The sequence below is a fragment of the Gadus morhua genome, unplaced genomic scaffold, assembly GCF_902167405.1.
Source record: "Gadus morhua unplaced genomic scaffold, gadMor3.0, whole genome shotgun sequence".
In the NCBI taxonomy this organism is placed as follows: domain Eukaryota; kingdom Metazoa; phylum Chordata; class Actinopteri; order Gadiformes; family Gadidae; genus Gadus; species Gadus morhua.
In genome coordinates, this window is record NW_021964036.1 from 9,694 (window position 1) to 28,696 (window position 19,003).

Consider the following 19,003-nt stretch of genomic DNA (forward strand, 5'->3'; position numbering starts at 1 on the left):
AATTCTGTTACGGATAAATAATGATTGTTATTCAAACACACAACATAAATACACACTTGCATTTTTAGGAAGTCGGAATAAAAGATCTATTAGACACATTGCGATAAGGATGGAGTGGAATATTTTGTTCTGCACAGGTTCAGGGCTTTATAAATAAACCATAACATCAGAATAGTACCCTAACATACACACATTGGCTCTGTGGGAGGCAGGATAAAGTCAACCGGCAAATTAGGCGCCTGAGAAAATGCCCTATAATCTGCTAGAGGGTTATGAGTTTCCAGGAAGAGAAAAAAAAAGTTTTTTCCACTCCTCTTTCGCTGCCCCTCTGTCTGTGTGTGTGTCTGTGTGTCTGTGTGTGTGTGTGTGTGTGTGTGTGTGTGCGTGACTGCGTGCGTGTGTGTGTGCGTGCGTGTGTGTGTGTGTGTGTGCGTGCGTGCGTGTGTGCGTGCATGCGTGTGTACATGCGTGTGTGAATATGGAGTTTGAAGCTCTTTTTTGAACCGTATTAATTTAACATGGCTTCTTGCAAGCGTGTTGAGTGATGAGATCACCAAGCCCATGGGAAGACCTTAAGACACATAGAGCAACATCCATGCCATGCCCATCTAAAGCCTTACCTTAGCTCTATCACACTGCATCATTACACCTTAGACCAGCTGGACATTTCTTGTCTAATTAGATCGGAACATTTGACAGAAAAATATCATAAAGCATACATGGTATATTTCAATAATTTTTGACAATGAAATGTGATAAACTTTGACCATTGTAGACCTTTTGAGGCTTGGTTATGCAACCCAAAGAACTGTTTGTTTATGATGATCAGTGACTTTGATGGATCTTATGAAATCAAACCAAAACAACCTTTGATTTAAGTCATATTTTATTAAAGTAAAAGCAATTGAATAAAGTTGAATCTAGCTGAGAACAGGAGAAAAAGTTATCGACTAAATAGAATGGAAATAATCCAGTTCTAGGCACTGATTCAAGATTCAGGCCTACTTATGCACTTTGCCTCAAAGTATTGTTCCACCATTTGATTTGTCAATGAGCTTTCAGTGAATGGGTGTACTTAGCTTACACTGGCTCTGGAATGACACAACACTGTCCAAACATGCCAACACTCCATTCTCCATCACTGAGGGAAGGTGTTTTTTTGTGTGTGGTGTCGTGGAAGGGAACGGTGGATGCTTCTGGCTCCCGGGATTTTCACACCACTCTGTAACCCAATAAACGAGGCTTGGTTCCTGCGAGGGGAGGACGTCAAGCAAACACACTGGAACTGCACTTTTTATTTACTTGCCCTTGCCGCCCCTCCCCCGACAGCCGCCGGTCGCCTGGCAACGGCCGCCTGGTCGATGCGGGGACAACTTTCTCATGATGTCATTGTGCTTCATGTGAGCAGCGTGCTGTAAAGGAGGCGAGGGGCTCCAAGATGTGCAGAAACTTTTAATATACTATTGAGAATCTCTACTGCTGCCTTTCACCAGTATAGAAGAAATAGAAGGCATAGTTTTAAGTAAGGATGTGTTCCCACCACCAATGTCATGGAACCAGTCAATTGTCGCTATCAAACGTGTCAAATGGTTTTGTAGAGACCTAGTGTTAAAATGAACAAAATCATCTGCCCTGTTGCGAAGCAAATCGACTGGTCTGCAAATTCGGCAATCTCCCGCATCCTCTGATCTGCAATTAACTGACCAATCAACAACTTACTCAGTATATTCTGTCTGTGTTTTTGGATATATTTTAGCGGTTCATATTTCGACTCTTTTAAGAGGTCTTTTAGCATCTTTGTTTTCATTTTTGAAGTCTTGGACAATTACATATAAGGCCTATATTTAAATGTTTTTTAGAAGTTTATACGTTTAGACGTTTTTCTGACATATTATTCTATGTTGTTTTGGCCAACTATAAAACATCCTACCTAAACCCTAATCCTAAATCCCAATAGAATAACCAATTATCAACCCCATAAACAAAACATGCAATGGAAACACTATAGAAACTCTATAACTTTAAACTGAACCTGTTTCCTATTAGGATTGGTAACAGGTTGTGGTTGTTTTCAGATTAATATAAGGGATCCTTTGGTTGGGGTTTGAGTTTTATTTGCAGTTCTGGGGTTATCTCAGTCTCTCCATTCTTTTCTTGCTTTTTTCTCGATTTCTCACCTTTTTCCAGGAGTTAGGTTCTCTCCATCCTTTTTTTGAATTGTCAGCATAGAATCTGCTCATGCAGGCCTAATGACAGATTTTTATATTTTGGTTGTAGGTCATTAACCAACAGTACCCTTGTTTTAGTCCACATTTAACACTATTTATAATATTCACCATTTAATTGTTAATTTCTTTACAAACCAGAAGAGAAAGAAAGCAGATCAAATCATTGGTAAAGAGTTTATTGAGACACTACAAATGACAGAGGGCAGCACAAAGTAATGTATCTATTTGTCGACACCCGTAACAGGAACCCTCTTTATGCTCCATCGTTTTGTACACTGCAAAGCGTTGGTGTTGCCATAAATACAAGGGTTAGGGAGGTCCATCGCAGCGTGCTCAACCAGGGGCCCTGCAGCTGCCTTTCAGGGGCCGTTCAGCGCAGAGGTGAAACTGTGATGGGACCTCAAAACATTTCTCTGCTGACAAACTGCAGTCGATGTGTTCAAGGCACTGAAATAGACTCAGAATAATCAGGGTTTTCTCCATCGACCGCGGGTGAGGTAGTGACATCACTCTACAGTGAGGTAATTTGGGGTGACGCGTGAATCAGTATATTGGCTTTTAGTCCTATGTTGGGTTTCTTCTCTCATACATAAAGCGTGAGGTGCTCTAGGGGAGCAATAGTACAAACGTTGTTCCAGTCATGAAAACCAAACCGTACGGCATGGGGGCTTAACAAAGGGCACACGGCGCACATCAACCCTCAACTACAGAGAGATAACACGACACAAAAGCTTTCACAAGGTGAGTGCTGCAGGACACTTCTAGCTGTCCATCACTCAGGAACAGGGGACGTGCTACAACCAGCCGTGGGAACAATGGAACCCAGAAAGAGGCCCCAGCTACAGAAGGTCCCCTCCTTCATAGTAACTTTATCCCTGCAAACAAAAGCCAACACAAGACCTGCTCTCACAGGCCACACGGCCACGACATGTGCGCAGGTAGCAAGACAGCGGTTTTGCTTCAAACACTAAAGGTTGATGATGTGATGACCAAAGGTATGTGTGTGGTGGGTTTTAAGAATACCGATAGCGATTTAAAATGGCAAAGGTCAGTCATTTAAGCGTACATGAGAGCAACGCGTTACATAATGCCGAAGTAGAGAATTCCCCGAAGGATTTGGAAATTGCTGAAATATCTTTGTATAGCTAACACATCCGAGCTAATATAGAATATCAAAATACCACTATGTGATTACCTTTGAGTAACATAATCTTATTCTCCAATAATACTCTAGATGTCTCTGAATGTGTCGTGCCTTTAAAATATATATTTATATTTAGTGTAGGAAATTTACTGTACAAAATTAACACATATAATAGCTTTTATATATAAACATATCATCTCTCTATAAGCAATATAACTCTTTGTGGTGAAGTAAACAGGTTCATTGTTGTTTTTTTTGACAACACCATCGTTTGTAGGCCTACATTCAAACAGACACCTGTTGCGTACGCTAACAATGCTACACAGGCTTACCCAGCTAACACACCACAGACTCCTGCACTTATCGGTCACACAAACATATGAATCATGCTTACAACAAAGAAAAAACATAAAAACTATATTTATACACATATATATATATATAATATATGTATACATATAAAGGAATAAAATATCTCAGAACAACTTTGGCAAAGTTGATCTCTTCCTAATCAAGATGGAGGACATGTAAGAAATGCTAACATAATAACAATTATAACAAGGGGATATTTACCAGAAAGAACAACAACCACCAAAACAAACAATCTTCCATTTGAGAAAATTAGGGATAACTTGTGATGAAGAGAAGGAGGCAGAGGAGATTGTCGGGATGGGGGAATGCGTTGTGGTGCAGAAAAAGAGCAGGACCTATTGATTGTATTTTCCCATGGTGCTGAACATCCTTACCAACTGTATTGGGAGCCGGTTCTTGCCAACCGTCTTCACCCGGCAGTAACCATGGTAACATGTACCCATGCAACCGCGGGGTTGACTCCAATGTGATGCGTCTTAAGTGAACAATTGCAATTACATATAATCCAGAAGCGATTATAAACATACAAAGAGCAGGAACCCGGCAACCGGAGGAGGAGGAGGAGGAGGAGGAGGCGGAGGAGGAGGAGGAGGAGGAGGAGGAGGAGGAGGAGGAGGAGGAGGAGGAGGAGGAGGGACACAGTACGACAGCTCCATCCTCCTCAGGTACAAAGTGACGCGGACAGAAACGGCCTCGCCGTGGTTTAAACATTTCAAACAGAAGGAGAAGGGAATTGTGGGTAGTGGGGTGTGGTCTGGTGTGTGGCTCATTAACAGCTCCTCGTAGAGTAGGGGTTGTGAGGGGGGGCACGTGGATACAACCAGAGTCCGGGGGTGGAAAATCACAGGATGGCATGCGTGTGTGCACGTGTGTGTGTCTGGTTCAGGGTGGGGGTCAAATTGTCAAAAGGTCCACCAAAAGAGACATTGACAGATGTTGTCCTTCTAAACATCACGTCAGGTGTGTGTGGTTTGAGGGAGGTTGTGTGTGAGGTCAGGGAGCATATGAGTGTGTGTGTGTGTGTGTGTGTGTGTGTGTGTGTGTGCGTGTGTGTGTTCAGGGTGTGTGTGTGTGTGTGTGTGTGTGTGTGGTGTGTTCAGGCAGCATGTGTGTGTCTTTGTGTTTTTGTGTTTGTGTCTGTGCTCAATGTGTGTTTGTGTGTGTGTTCAGGGAGCATGTTTGTTTGTGTTTTTGATGTTTTCAGGGTGTGTGTGTATGTGTGTGTGTGTGTGTATTCAGTGGTTGTGTGTGTGTGTTCAGTGTGAGTGTTCAGTGTGTGCGTTCAGTCTGTGTGTGTGTGTGTGTGGGGGGGCCCCCCGCTGGTTGTGGGTCCCTTCACAGGGGCCCGTGGCGGTCCTGGTACTGGGCCACCACGGAGGAGCACCTCCCCAGCTCCTTGCGGAGGTCGGCCACCTCGCGCCGCAGCGCCCCGTTCTCCTTCTCCAGGAAGCTGGCTCTGATGGCGATCTGGTTCTCCTTCACCCGCCGCGCGTCACGGGACCGCTTGGCCGCCACGTTGTTCTTCCTCCGCCGCGCCCAGTACCGGTCGTCCTTAAGGGGGGGACGAGGGAGGGGCGGGGGAGACACACGGATCAAAGGTGTGATGATTTGTAGTATTTCCCCTGACGACCACTAGGTGTCAGTAGTGTTACGGTTATTAGATGATAGTTGCTGCAGTAGGTAGAACAAGTACATGTGGATTGAACAGAGAACACAGTTGTAATGGATTCCCTTCATCGAAATAAAAGTTGATATAAGAATACAGTTCTTTATTGAAGAGAACAAAACGGGAGGGTCATTAGGGTTCTCGTCCCGACAAACTTCCAACCCTTAGGACATGTAACCCAGAACAACCTGAACCCAAAGACCCCATGTACGGTTCCTTTTTATCCCGAATCGAACTTGAGTTCGACATGAATCTGCTTCCAAACACATTTGTTTCAACCCACTCAACATCTGCGCGTAACATCCATGCCCCAGTGAAGTGGTGAGCAGCAGTTTGCTCAAGGCTATGACCCAACAGTTAGGCTGCCTAAAATGTTAGGCAGTCCATTATAAGAGACCTTTACCCGTTGCCCTTTTTGGTCTAGTTGTTAGTTTAGAAATGTAGTGACCCATGGACCCATAGATTAATATTTTCATTTTAGGGCATTTAGCAGACGCTTTTATCCAAAGCGACTTACAATGAGCACATAAGTCAGAAGAAAGAGAAAGAAAGAAATCGCCGTCAGTACATTAAGGATGGTCGTAGAACCGAAGGCAGGGAAACACCTCACGATCAGACTACCTCTACTTAAAGTTGTTGCTGTTTTCAGCCTCTCTTGAGAGCTGCTTGGTAGAAAAGGGCCAGCTGAATAGGATTGTTGATGTTTTCATCTGAGGTCAGTGTGTTTTTTCACTGGCTGGCAGGCGGGTGTCTACCTTCAGGTCCTCAGGGATGAAGATCTTGCGGGCCTTCTTGATCATGGGCTGGGGCTTCAGCTCCTCCGCCGAGAACTTCCTCTTGCGGGGGTCGAACACTTCCTGACCCGGGACGCTGGAGAGGGCCAGGTCGGCGGGGTCCGGGTTGTACCCGACCGGGACCTGGATGGACTCCGGGTCGATGGGGCTGGGGGTGTCCCGGGACGGGGCCAGATCTGGGGGCAGACACACACGTTAATGTGACACACAGACAGACGCGCGCAAAGACATGCATGCACGTACATGCGCATTGCGCACACAAACACACACGCAGACACGCATTTCAGTGTACACAGACACACACAAAGACATAGACACACACACATTCACACAAACACATGCAGACACACATTTCAGTGTACACAGGCACACAGAGATTCATACATCCGCTAAACACAACACATTACAGTTTAGTTCAAACGGATGTTATTATTATTATTATGTGTGATGGTAGTGGATATTATGTAATTCTCTGTTTTCAACTTCAGAGAAACATTTTTTCAACATTCATACAAACACACTAATAAAAAACTAATATATATAGCTTGTTTGCTTTTGAGTAGTTTATGCTTCCTATTTCCAGACATCCGGATGTACATCTAAGTAGGCTTACTTTTTAATTTGCATCAACGTCATTCCGTCGAGGGGGAATGACGTTTTGTTTCAGAAAGCAAACAAAATAAAAAATATAAGACAACAGTTCAGTGATTTAAAAATATCAAAACAAAATGTAATGTTGCAGGCAAAACGTCCATTGTTTGTAGCTGTAGTAACTCTATGCGACCACAAGATGGTGATGCGGCACCATCTAGACACCGAGAGAAATTCAGGGATATCGAGCATGGAAATTTACTTCTGGGCAATCAGCTGACAAGCGTATTCCTTTTCCTCAGCTGGGGTGGGAGCGCGCATCGCTAATTGATTGGACTCAGACATGAATTTGACAAAACGAGTCGCCAAATCAGCTCAGATCTGCTTCATTAGACTGAGATTAATCAAATGCTGGGTATAAAACTGAACCATCAATCAATACTAAAGTAGCTATTGATTGACAGAAGTCAAATAAACTTTATAAGTGAAGCCTTAATCAATGTCCAGTCTCAAAGGGCTTCACAGGCCACCATCAAACCATATTATAACCACCATAACACCCATAGTCTTCTGAAGGACTTCAAGGCAAAACTGTGTGTGTGTGTGTGTGTGTGTGTGTGTGTGTGTGTGTGTGTGTGTGTGTGTGTGTGTGTGTGTGTGTGTGTGTGTGTGTGTGTGTGTGTGTGTGTGTGTGTGTGTGTGTGTGTGTTTATATATATATATATCAGTGGGGTCATTCAGAAAGCCAGTGTGATCCTGTGTCTGCTGCATCAGATGACCTCCAAATGTTTACTCCCAAACGCCTTCAACACACTACATTCAATTAAAGGACAATTCTGGTATTTTGAACATTAAGCCCCCTTTCTGGTTTGTCTAGGGTGAAATAGACACCGAAATTATGAATATTGGTTCATGTCTTGGGTATTTGGCTAATTTTTCTGGTTTTAATGAGAGGTTTTGAGAATGCACATAACCAGCCATTGTGAATCAGGCAAGGGCGTTTGGAAATTAGCCAAATACCCGAGACAGGACCAATCTTAAAAATGTCGGTGTTAACCCCTCTATTTCATCCAAACCAGAAAGGGGGCTCAATGTTCAAAATACCGGAATTGTCCTTCAAAGTGTAATATTATAATTCTTTATTTTATACCTACTTGCTCTTTCCTCTGTTACTCTTATTTGTCCTCAAACAACAGTAGGTATAAAACAGCAACAAGGGATGCATGGAAATATTAGGAACGTACACAGCAACATGAGAAGCTAAAGCAGTGACATGGGATGATAACAGAAAAGTATACGCTCAAATGAGGAGCTAGCCCACTCTGATGAGGAGCTAACATTAACTTGGGATGCTATTCGGGAGCGGGTCGGACCTGTTCAAGCACTGTCACAGCAGAACAAGTAGCTTGAGTACCCACTACGACTGAGATGTGTCAAGGGAATGCAAACAAACCTCTCTGGAAATAGACTTTAACCTCTAATACAGCCACACAGATAACGAGAGAACTATACTACCTGTACTACCTCTATTAAGTAACAATTTTCGCTTTGACCTGGTAGCTTTGACCCAGCTTTGACAGGAATCTCCACAGTACTAAGGACATGTCTTTATGTAGTTCAATGAAATATGTAATAAAGCATTTCATATAATGCTCTATATAGTTTAGTGACATTGATGTCGGCGTATCAATTATAGAGAAATAATATGATGAAATGTGTAACATTAGAACTTTGGGTTTTTGATTTTTATGAAACGTGAGAACGTAACCCTGCGATGGTAGCGACCGATCAGCGTGGCAGATGGGCGGTAACGGCATCGTGTTCGTAGCGCTCTTGATCTCCATTTCACTGGCGGCGAAACCAGACAATTGAAATCGTATTGATCGTGCTGGGGTTCAAAGGTTAAGCCATGCAGCTGCCATTTGCTGGGCAGGTAAAACAGCTTGTTGTCCTGTTTTTCCTAAGACCAGTGCAGAGTACAGAGCCAGGAATACTATCCCATTGGGTTTCAGAGGTCAACAAATCAATGATTGATCTCAATACCCTTTCCTCCGCAGCATTCAGTTTGATGTGAGAGTCAGGGTTTCACGTTAACGCCAAAGCCTCAACCTCTTGGAGATTGTAATTATAACAAGAGCCTGTGTATGCAATCTATGTTTTCAGTCCGCAGGTGGGGGGGTGGATACCTTTTGTGTTTTTAAACCTTTGACCCTTCGAAATGGCACGTTGATATTAAGTGGCAGGCTTGACCCAGTGTAGCGGAAGCAAACCTCATCCATGGTTTGTTTGGACGTCCTTGGACGTCAAAGCCTGCTACACCTGCTATGCTAGCTTCGTTACACCTGCTATTCTAGCCTGCAGGGAACTCTTGGCAAGACCAGAAGTTTCCATGGTTATGTATACAGGACTGTGTCTCCCAGCTGGCAGCGTGTGGCCATCAGTTCTGTTTAAAGGTTGCTCCAGAATTCACACAACAAGACCGACCCCCCCCCCCCCCCCCCCCCCCCCCCCTTCCCATCTGTCTGGGTCAGACATTGCCATGGTTCCATTCACAGAAACACAGCACTGAGGAGCCAACGATAACAAGCAAGTTTGGCCTGCGTGGTGAATCTGTTGAAATAGTTGGTCAGTAGTACAAGTTAAAATAGCACTGTAGAGTAGAATAGTTGAAATACTATAGTAGGCTATATTAGAATAGTTTAAATAGTGCTAACCAAGGTTAAGAGCAATAAATTTATAAGTGGGGCCTAGCTACCAAATAATACCAAGCAATTCAACATTAAAAATAAATCTAATAAAGCTATGGTTAGCCATCATCCCAACTAGCTAAGGTCAGCTACCATCATAACTAAGCTCATGTAAGCTCCTGTCCTCACAAGCCATTTTATCTCCCATCGTTGCAAGCTAAGGTGGGCTCCAGTCGCAGCAAGCTAGGTGTATAAATCTTAGATCTTTGGATCCTGTGTGGAATTATCGGAGACAGTGATACAGCTTGGAATGCAGCTCCGTTTGACCTTTCATCTCTTGACCCTCCCCAGCACAACACTGACAGACCAAAGTCCACAGACCAGTTAGGCACTAGACCCACTTTTCCTGTGCTATGACAACAATCACAAATGAATCATCGTTGCATTCACCCATTCATTGTAACCTTCACCATAACATTCAAACATTAATTAATAACATCCCCCATTCAAATATTAATCTTGGCATTCAGACATTCATTGTAACCATCACCATACAATTCAAACATTAATTATAACATCCCCCCTTCAACTATTAATGCATACTTACATTCTCATACATTCCCATACATTCATGATTACATTCGCACATTCATCTTAACATTCACACATTCATCTTTATTTTCATGAAATCATCTTGCTGTTCACACATTCACCGTACCATTCACACATTTGCCAAAACATTCACTTATTCACCCTAACATTCACACATTAGCCACAATATTCACCCATTCACCTTTTGCATTCAGATCATAACACTCACCATAACATTCACGCATTCAAATTAAAAATTCACAAATTCAAACATTCAACATATCATCCCACCTTTCAGCACACAATTCAAACGATCACATCATTCAGGGCAACAGCCAGCCTAATGGGACAATTGGGCTGTTTGGAGCCTGCCAAAGGTTGAGATTCGAACTGTCAAGTCAACCCTCCAATACCACGAGGACCTATAGCGGGCCGCCGGCGGCCGCTGTCTGCATGTCAGGCTGTAGCGTGCTGCGCTACCGCCGGCGACACTACAGTGGGCTCGCCGGCTGCACGCAGCCAGGGGCCCCGGGCCAAACTATGTTGTTGTTGAAGTCTGAGCGAGTGTGGAGCCTCAACCAACCAGAGGTCTAGCTGAGCTGTGGTCACGTGACGCTGAGCCCCTCCAGGCCCATGTGATCGTGGCTGGGAACACACTGTTCCTTAGACCAGAGAAAAACAGGAGGGGGCAGGGTGTGGAGGGGGGGGGGGGGGGGGGCTCAGAGGAAATGGAGTGTTACACAGAGTGTGCGAGCGAGAGAGAGAGCGAGAGAGAGAGATGTTTCACAGCTCAGGGTGTCTGCATGTATCCGTCACATGGCAGCACGCGAGCAGGGCGGGGCCAGACGAGCTCACGTGAGAACGGAGCGACCGGTCTGGTTCAAACAAAACCCAAGTGCACGCTACGCTGTGAGACGGAACACAACACTACACACACACAAGGCTACTCCCCACTCAGCCAGCGGGATCATGTATCGCCTGTGTTTGTTTACTGCACAAGGCAATGTTTTCACTGCGATCGGGGCTGCTGGCCTCAGCTGCACTGCCGAGTACACCAGGTGCAACTCGACAGGTGAGATGCTGCCGCTATGAGGCCAAAGATAAGGATCTACAGGTAAGTTGCTGACCAAAGTAATGTGCCACAGGTGGGGATACACAGGTAAGACTCTACAGGTAAGACTCTACAGGTAAGACTCTACGGGTAAGACTCTACGGGTAAGACTCTACGGGTAAGACTCTACATGTAAGACTCTACATGTAATTTTCTACAGGTGAGACTCTTCAGGTAGGGCTCTACAGGTAAGACTCTACGGGTAATACTACAGGTAAGACTAAAGGTAAGACTCTTCAGGTAAGACTCTACAAGTGAGGATCTACAGGTTAGACTCTACAGGTAAGGATCCACAGTTAAGACTATATAGGTAAGACTACAGGTAAGCCTCTACAGGTTAGCCTCTACAGGTTAGCCTCTACAGGTAAGACTCTACAGGTAAGATCACAGGTAAGGCACTTTCAGTAAGACTATACAGGTAAGAATCTACCGTTTATTTGTAATAAATGTTTCCATAAGGCTGGTCTAACGTTAGCAGTAGCTAACTGTTGTTATGTGTTGATACCAACTAGAGACAGTTATTCTGAGTAGGTTATTATGGTATGGCTTTCCATCTGTCGCCAGATGAAATAGACATCCATAAGATATGGAAACAGATGATGATAGCCTGTATGGGGTCAGGTGAGAGAGGTGATGAAGATCCAACAACCACACTAGGGGTTCCTCCCCAACCACAGCATTTGTTGTACCGCGTTTGCTCCAGCCAATGTGACATTAGTTCCACCAAAACTGAATTGCATTAAACCGACCCCTAACACAAATGCCATGGACACAGACTCTGAGCAGATGTTTCTCCATACCAGAACAATGAAGGGATGTACTCAACGTGAAGAACGCTGAATCACAATCTCTCTCTCTCCACATCTGTTTTCAATAAGTTGTTCTTCTACACAACATTTATAGAGGTAGTTATTTATTTTCTTTTTTTCTGATCTGTGGGAAGTTGTTGCAAACCAATGCTTGTGCTAGTGTTGCTAAGTGGGAGAGCAGCCTGCTCCTTAAAGCAGGAGTTCTCAAATGCGGGTATGTGTACCCCCATTTGGTACTTTGAAGGATTGAAGGATGGTACTTGGAACATTTCTCTATGTACCTTGATCATTTCATAATAAAATTAGGAAATTTGAATTCTGACAACAAAAAAACATTGGTTCTTTGATGAAGTAACAAAATTAAGTTGCAAAGCGTCCTCTTCTTGGACACTGAAGCTAGCTTTGCACGTTCTGTTTTTATAAAGTCAGACAGAGAGGTTAGTGGACAGCAACAGGCTGGTAAGGAGATGGTATGGTCTGGACTCAACCAAACTCCTTACAGAAACAATCCTTTTAAAAACACAAACCCAACCAAGTTGTGCCTACAATGCAGCAATCTGACGTATGAACACAACAATTGATGTACTATTAGACACACGTGTAGCTGTTCACAAAACCAACAGCACACCAGGTGCATTCTGGGAGCTCAAAGTCTCATAGCTACAGTCAAGGTTCATTCATTGGTAATCTACTGATTGTGTGTGTGTGTGTGCGTGCGTGTGTGTAGTTGTGTGTATGTATGTGTGTGTGTTCGTTTGCGCACGCGTGCATGCTTGTTTGTGTGTTAATGTCAAAGTGTGCGTTACCTGCGATGCTGCTCTTCTGCATGTGTTCCAGGGGCCTCGGGCGCCCGGGCAGACTGGGGATGGTGGCCCTCACTGAGGGGGAGGAGGAGGAGGAGGAGGAGGAGGAGGAGGAGGAGGAGGAGGAGGAGGAGAGGGGAGAGGGAGAGGAGGGGGGCCGCTGGGGCCCCGGGGTGGCCCCTGGGCCCCCCTGCTGCTCTGCGTGCTGTGCTGAGCTGGTGGGGATACCATTCTCCGACAGGAACTCCTCCAGGTCCATGTACTCCAGCTGGAAGTTGTCCCCGTCATACGGCAGCGTCTTGTCCCACAGCGTGGGCCCCAGGAAGGCCGACTGGGGGCCGGCACCGCCCTCATCCTCAAGTTTCTTCTCCTTTTCCTTATCCTTGCAGAGCCCTGACACACACACACACACACATGGAATCTGAGGCTTGGTTTCCATTACGGTTTGCACATAGAAGAGTTCCTTTCTGAGAAGTTTGTGGCAGAAAGCAACTATGAACTATGAAGAAGTCAAAGGAGTGTGTCGGTAACTGTTGACACACACAAAAAATGTTCTGGGTTTGAACCCCAATGTCCTTAGTCTACCTGTAGGCATTGCTGAGCAAGACAACCCCTAATCCATTTTTAAAACCATTTTTTTGATAGTAAAGTTTTGGGAAAAGGTTTTCATATCGCAACGTTGGCCTTAGCTTGGAGCAGAATTTCTGTATTTGTACATATACATATATAGTGAAGAACAAGGGGTTCAGTTACAGGGTTGATTACTTATTCAGCCCCATAACAGTATATAACATGAATACTAATCGGACAACAGTCCGATTAGTACTCATGTATTAGGGTTAGTATTCATTCAACAACAAATAAATAAAAATGAGGGAAAAAGTGTGATTACAAAACTTTCCCACTCCCAGTGTTCAGCCATGTTATTTGCATTGGTAGTCCCACAGACAGTTGTTTTCCTCAGAAAAGCCAAGACGACCGTTAGACTTGCTGCAATGAGGTGGTGGTGAATCTTTAAGTGCAGTATCTGCAACGTCCTCTGTTCGTCTTCTCTGGCACGGGTATGTACATCCGTTGGGGGAGGGGGTGAAAATGCCTCTTGGCTGGGACCCCGCGTGGCGAACTCCCATCACCTGAGGGCGTTCTCTTCAGAGCATTCAGAGGGCTCCCCATCACCTTCTGTGTTGCTGGGCTCCCATTGCCTGAAGAGGGCCGCCCTGCTAAGTGTGCCTGAAACGGCGTGTCCACTGTTCAGGAGGTCTTTCCTCGACATATTGAGAGCTTTGCCAAAATCTTGAATCACGTCTTCTGAAACAAACTTCTGGAAGTACTGCAGCAGTGGGGGGAGTTAAGCGGCATCACCGGCGGTATCAAAATCTGTTCTCAGCCAGTGATCCCGGCCATGGGGCATGGTGTGTTTGGTTGGTTGGGGCTCAATGTCTGCACACTTCATCGGTTTGGGCAGTCGCAGTGGGGGATTTGTTTTCTTTGTCCACTTTGTCATCTTCATCTGCTTCTTCGTCGCTTGTATCAGTGTCGTCTGATTCCATGTAAAAATCACTCCACTCATTTTGGATGCAGTCCATCACATCTTTACTTTGCTAGTGGCATTCTGAAATGAAAAAAGTTTAAAGGTCCCATGGCATGCTACTGTATCGATGCTTTTATATAGGTGTTAGTGGGCCCCTAATACAGTACTTGAAGACGTTCAAGAAATTCAGCCTTTGTGCAGAATTACAGTCACTACGAGCCAGTCCCACAATGAGCTTTCCACAAACGTGCCGTTTTTTAGAGGCGGGTCAAGGTGGAGCGTGGGGATGTGGTCCTGGGCAGCTTGCGGCCACGGTACCATGCGCTAGTGTTTACAGTGGATGTATCGCAATGGCTCGGATTCATTATATTATCCGGAGGCACACACAGCTTTTGGCCGTGTTCTGCAAATATTCTAGAACACGCCGGGTGCTCCGGCGGGAGCCGTGGAGATCTATATCTAAATAATAACATGATATGAATCTCAAATGACTGCGTTGGGTTATCCGACATCACTGGTTCTTCCACTTCCACGTCAATCTGAAGTGCAGACTGAGCGGCGTCATGGAGGAGGAGAAAAGGATAGCTTTACCTAACCTTATGTTGTGTGTTATGCGCCATAACAACATCAGCAGAACGGTTATCCAACTAACAAAGAAGTGTACAACACAGTTGTACAGTGTGTGTATATTGACACAAACACATATGTGGCACTCGCAAGGTCGTAGCTCATTGGCGGGCCAAATTCTCTGGGCGGATAAGGCAGGGAAAGGGGAGGTAACTTGGCCCCTTATGACGACATATGGGGAGATACTACAGCTGAGATGCAAAAGATTTGAGCGTCTGAGCTTTCACTTTTCAAAGGCGGAGCAGGATACCTAGTGCTCGTTTTACACCTAAGGTCCTTTCTAGCTACTGGGTGACCATAGGCAGGCTAGGGGAACTCTATCATTGTTAGAAAACCTCATAAAGCGATATTTTCATGGCTTAGGACCTTTAAACATATGAGTATATATATATATGCATAAATACATACATACATACATACATACATACATACATACATACATACATACATACATACATACATACATACATACATACATACATACATACATACATACATACATACATACATACATACATCCATACATACTAGAGCTGTGTTGAAAAAATCGATTTTCCGATTTGTAATCGATTCGCATATTAATGACCGATTATCGATTCGTACATCCAAAGATCGATTTTCTTTTCATTAAAAAAAAAATAATAATAAATAAAAAAAAATCGAATTTTATAAGTTAAAAATTTATATTTTATATATTCATGGAAAATATTCATCGGATTCCCCTGAACACTTAGGGTGCTGCATATTCTTGAAAACAAATCTTGAGTGTGGTTTTAGAACAGATTTGAACATGCTCATATAGACGCCATTCAGCGCTTTTACAGTTTAAAATTGTTCTGTTCTTATGTTCGCACTTTAAAGAAAAATGCTCAACGTTTACATTTTATACTTCCAGTTTCAGTACTTCTCAGTTTATTAAGTGTGAGCAGTTTTAAAATAAAAATACTTTTGGTAGCAAGCGCTTTTGGGTGAATTCTTAATTATTTTCAAGCATAATAATAATGCACTGGTTAGTGTCCCAGTAGGAATCCATTGTTGCAGATATAGTCACCTCAATGATGTCCTCCATTTATTGTCCTGAATTATCTTTCTTGAAGGTAGATTGACCCTTAACCTTTTCATCAGTCTTCCAGCCATCAGTAACTACCAATACTTGTAAGATTTGCTGTTTAATATTGATATAATACTAGTTTTAATATGTTGCTTCTCTACACAGTCATGAAGTGAAGGAAACGGTTCAAATACATTTTTCATTTTTAATAACATTAACCCCCGGATCGAATCGAAATCGGATCGAATCGGAAATCAGATCAAAATCGGATCGAATCGGATGGAATCTGAGAAAATCTGAAAAAATCGATTCTGAAACTTAAAAATCGGAATCGAATCGATTCTTGAAATTTGAATCGAAACCCAGCTCTAATACATACATACATACATACATACATACATACATACATACATACATACATACATACATACACGTTTTATATTGTAGTAGATAAGGAATAGATAGGCTAGGGTGGTGGTTATAACCCTAATTTCAATGCAACTATCCTCCTTATTATACCAAAATAATGCATAAATCTCCCCAGATCAATGAACCATTCCCACCTGTTCCCTTCACACATGTCTCTGATCAACAGGACATTAATACAAGCATCCCCCAAAGATTCCATTAAAGCATACATTTGCGAGAGAGAAATAGTAAAGTATTTATTCATTATATTCTGGTCTAAACATTACATTTTTAAATAGAAAACACATTTAGAACTTAGTTATAATAATGACCATCAAAAATCTTCTATTTCTATCTTTTTCCATATGGGAACATGTAAGAAGTGCACTTCCCGGTGGAACGAGAAAGGTGCACAAGCTATTTGTATTACCCACGGTTGTGATATAACACAACACAGACCAAACAAGCTCTCAATCAAATTTGATGAATGTATTCCACAATAACTAGATGTATACATGATCTAGACATTCAAATGATCTCTTGAAGGAAAGTTTGCAGGTTGTGTTAGTTAATGGCCAGAGTGTCGGACTTATAATCACATTTACCAGCCATCAGCATTGCGAGGACAAAGGCCCATTGACCATGTAAATGTGGTTTAAAAGCAAATACACATTTACTTTACTTTTCGTGGGTAGCTAAAAGTGATGTTGTAGCATTGTAATTCAGGGTCTAACAGTGTTAATGATCTCTCTTTGAGTCTGCTCAAATAGTACCTTTAACGAGCTGAACAATCGCTTGCTCCAGAGGGCTTAGTCAACATTAGAGTACAATAAGGATTGCTCATTAATTATAATCGATAGTAGGCTAACATAGTTAGACAAAATACTAACAACTAGCTGGGCCACTGTAGAATAATCAATTCATACAATAATATAGCAACATATATGATCAGATAGGATCAGTGCCTTCCATGGAGGACATCGATTAGGAAATCGTTCTTGATCGATGAAGAAGTGCTGCACACGTTTCCGTCTTTATCATGAAAACGACACACTCACAAACACGCACGCACGAACACACTCTCTCTCTCACACACACACACACACACACACACACACACACACACACACACACACACACACACACACACACACACACACACACACACGCACACGCACAAACAGAGTTTGTTTTTGCTTTCCACAAATCGGTCATACACGCACGCACCTATATCGAAGCTCAATAAACACTACTGCATGTCTGAATGATGTTTTTGTGTCGATGCAGTTGTCACAGAACGCAGAATTATTCAAAATCGAGTATTGTTTGATGTATTTGTATATGTAGAACGTGGTAAAACGCAAAAATAACGAAGCGCTCGGTGACTTGTGGTCGGAATTTGGCTGCGCAGGTCAGTGCGTCTGGCACTGCGTCCATATGTCAAACGCAGAGAGCGCGGAGCCTCTGTGTTTACTGTTTACCGAAAACAGCCCCCCCGCCACAGGGCGCAGGAGCCCCCCGCAGCCCGCCTTACCTCCGTCGTGCTGGAAGGGCAGCTTGAGCGGGTTCTCCAGCAAGGACTTCAGGACGCCGTTGGAGGGGGACAGTTGTCTGGCCATTTTCTCCATGTCTTTCTCACGTCAAGTGCCGACTATAAATCCAGAAAGCTGACGGGAGTTACAACCAAAGACTCGGGAGAGAGAGAGAGAGAGAGGGAGAGAATTGGTGGTGCCCCGTGGTGGTAACTCCTCCAGCAGACCCAGAGAGACCAACAGTCGTCCGCGGAGGAGGCACGGCAGGTCGTAACTCTTCGAGGGAGGAGGAATGAGTGATCCTATCTGGGCTGGTCGGACCTCAATTTCTCTCCATGTGCGGAGCCTGACGTCTATGACGTGAAACCCCCCGGGGCTCAGGGGGCGGGGCTTGTTTATTCCAGGAGCTGCTGGCTGCGGACCCTGGATGCGGACGGGGGATCTCCCGTCTCTAGGTCCCACTCGTGTGGATGGTTTGACGAGACTCTCATTATGAGACCCGAGATAGAGTAGAGAGAATGATGTAGGCCGAAAGGGGGTGGAAAATCTCGTTGGTTTTAAATGTCTGTAAGTTTAAAGCCTTTAAAATCGAAGTTAAAGTTAAACCTGGAGTTTAAACTGTTATTGCAGCATCTCTCTTAAGCAGAACTTCTACCGAATATATCGAGTTCATTAACATACTAATAAAGTAACTAATAAAATAAGGAAAGCGTTGGTGGGCTTCGATACATTATACAATGTAATGTATGATGTATCAGGTAAAGAGTTTAAAAAGCACCTAAATATATAATGTTAGCTGAAGCAACAACTTGGACCAAGGCTGATTCAACAATTTCACCAGAACCTTCCCAGACAAAAGCCAGTTTCCCACACCCCGGGGGCATACTGGCTGTGCTGGTGTATTAAGCACCTGTAACTCATGTGGTTACACAGTGTACACAAGTGTCGGGTGTGTAAAACAAACGGTAAGACATCCTAAAAACATAGACAACATCTGACGTGATGCTGAGTGGTCATGTCGCTGTGCAATGGCATCATGTTTAAGTGTGTAGAACTGT

At 43.8% G+C, this 19,003-nt stretch overlaps 1 protein-coding gene across 1 annotated transcript; it reads right to left on the reverse strand.

The window, feature by feature from the left end:
* Nucleotides 1-4,949: 4,949 nt before the first annotated feature.
* LOC115538930 (hepatic leukemia factor) lies at nucleotides 4,950-18,297 on the reverse strand. Its single transcript, XM_030350143.1, has 4 exons — nucleotides 17,948-18,297; nucleotides 12,800-13,189; nucleotides 6,166-6,380; nucleotides 4,950-5,295 (listed from the first exon to the last, which is right to left on the reverse strand). Exons 1-4 carry the CDS (start codon nucleotides 18,039-18,041, stop codon nucleotides 5,080-5,082), a joined length of 915 nt encoding a protein of 304 aa, XP_030206003.1. The 5' UTR covers nucleotides 18,042-18,297; the 3' UTR covers nucleotides 4,950-5,079.
* Between the last annotated feature and the right edge of the window lie 706 nt (nucleotides 18,298-19,003).

What these genes read in the sequence shown, in the direction of transcription:
- LOC115538930 (XM_030350143.1), bottom strand. Translation starts at nt 18,041, where the DNA reads ATGGAGAAAATGGCCAGACAACTGTCCCCCTCCAACGGCGTCCTGAAG. An exon ending in GCAGAAGAGCAGCATCGCAG is followed by an intron (nt 6,381 to 12,799) that starts GTAACGCACACT and finishes GTCTGCCCCCAG; the next exon opens with ATCTGGCCCCGTCCCGGGAC. An exon ending in TCATCCCTGAGGACCTGAAG is followed by an intron (nt 5,296 to 6,165) that starts GTAGACACCCGC and finishes CCCCCCCTTAAG; the next exon opens with GACGACCGGTACTGGGCGCG.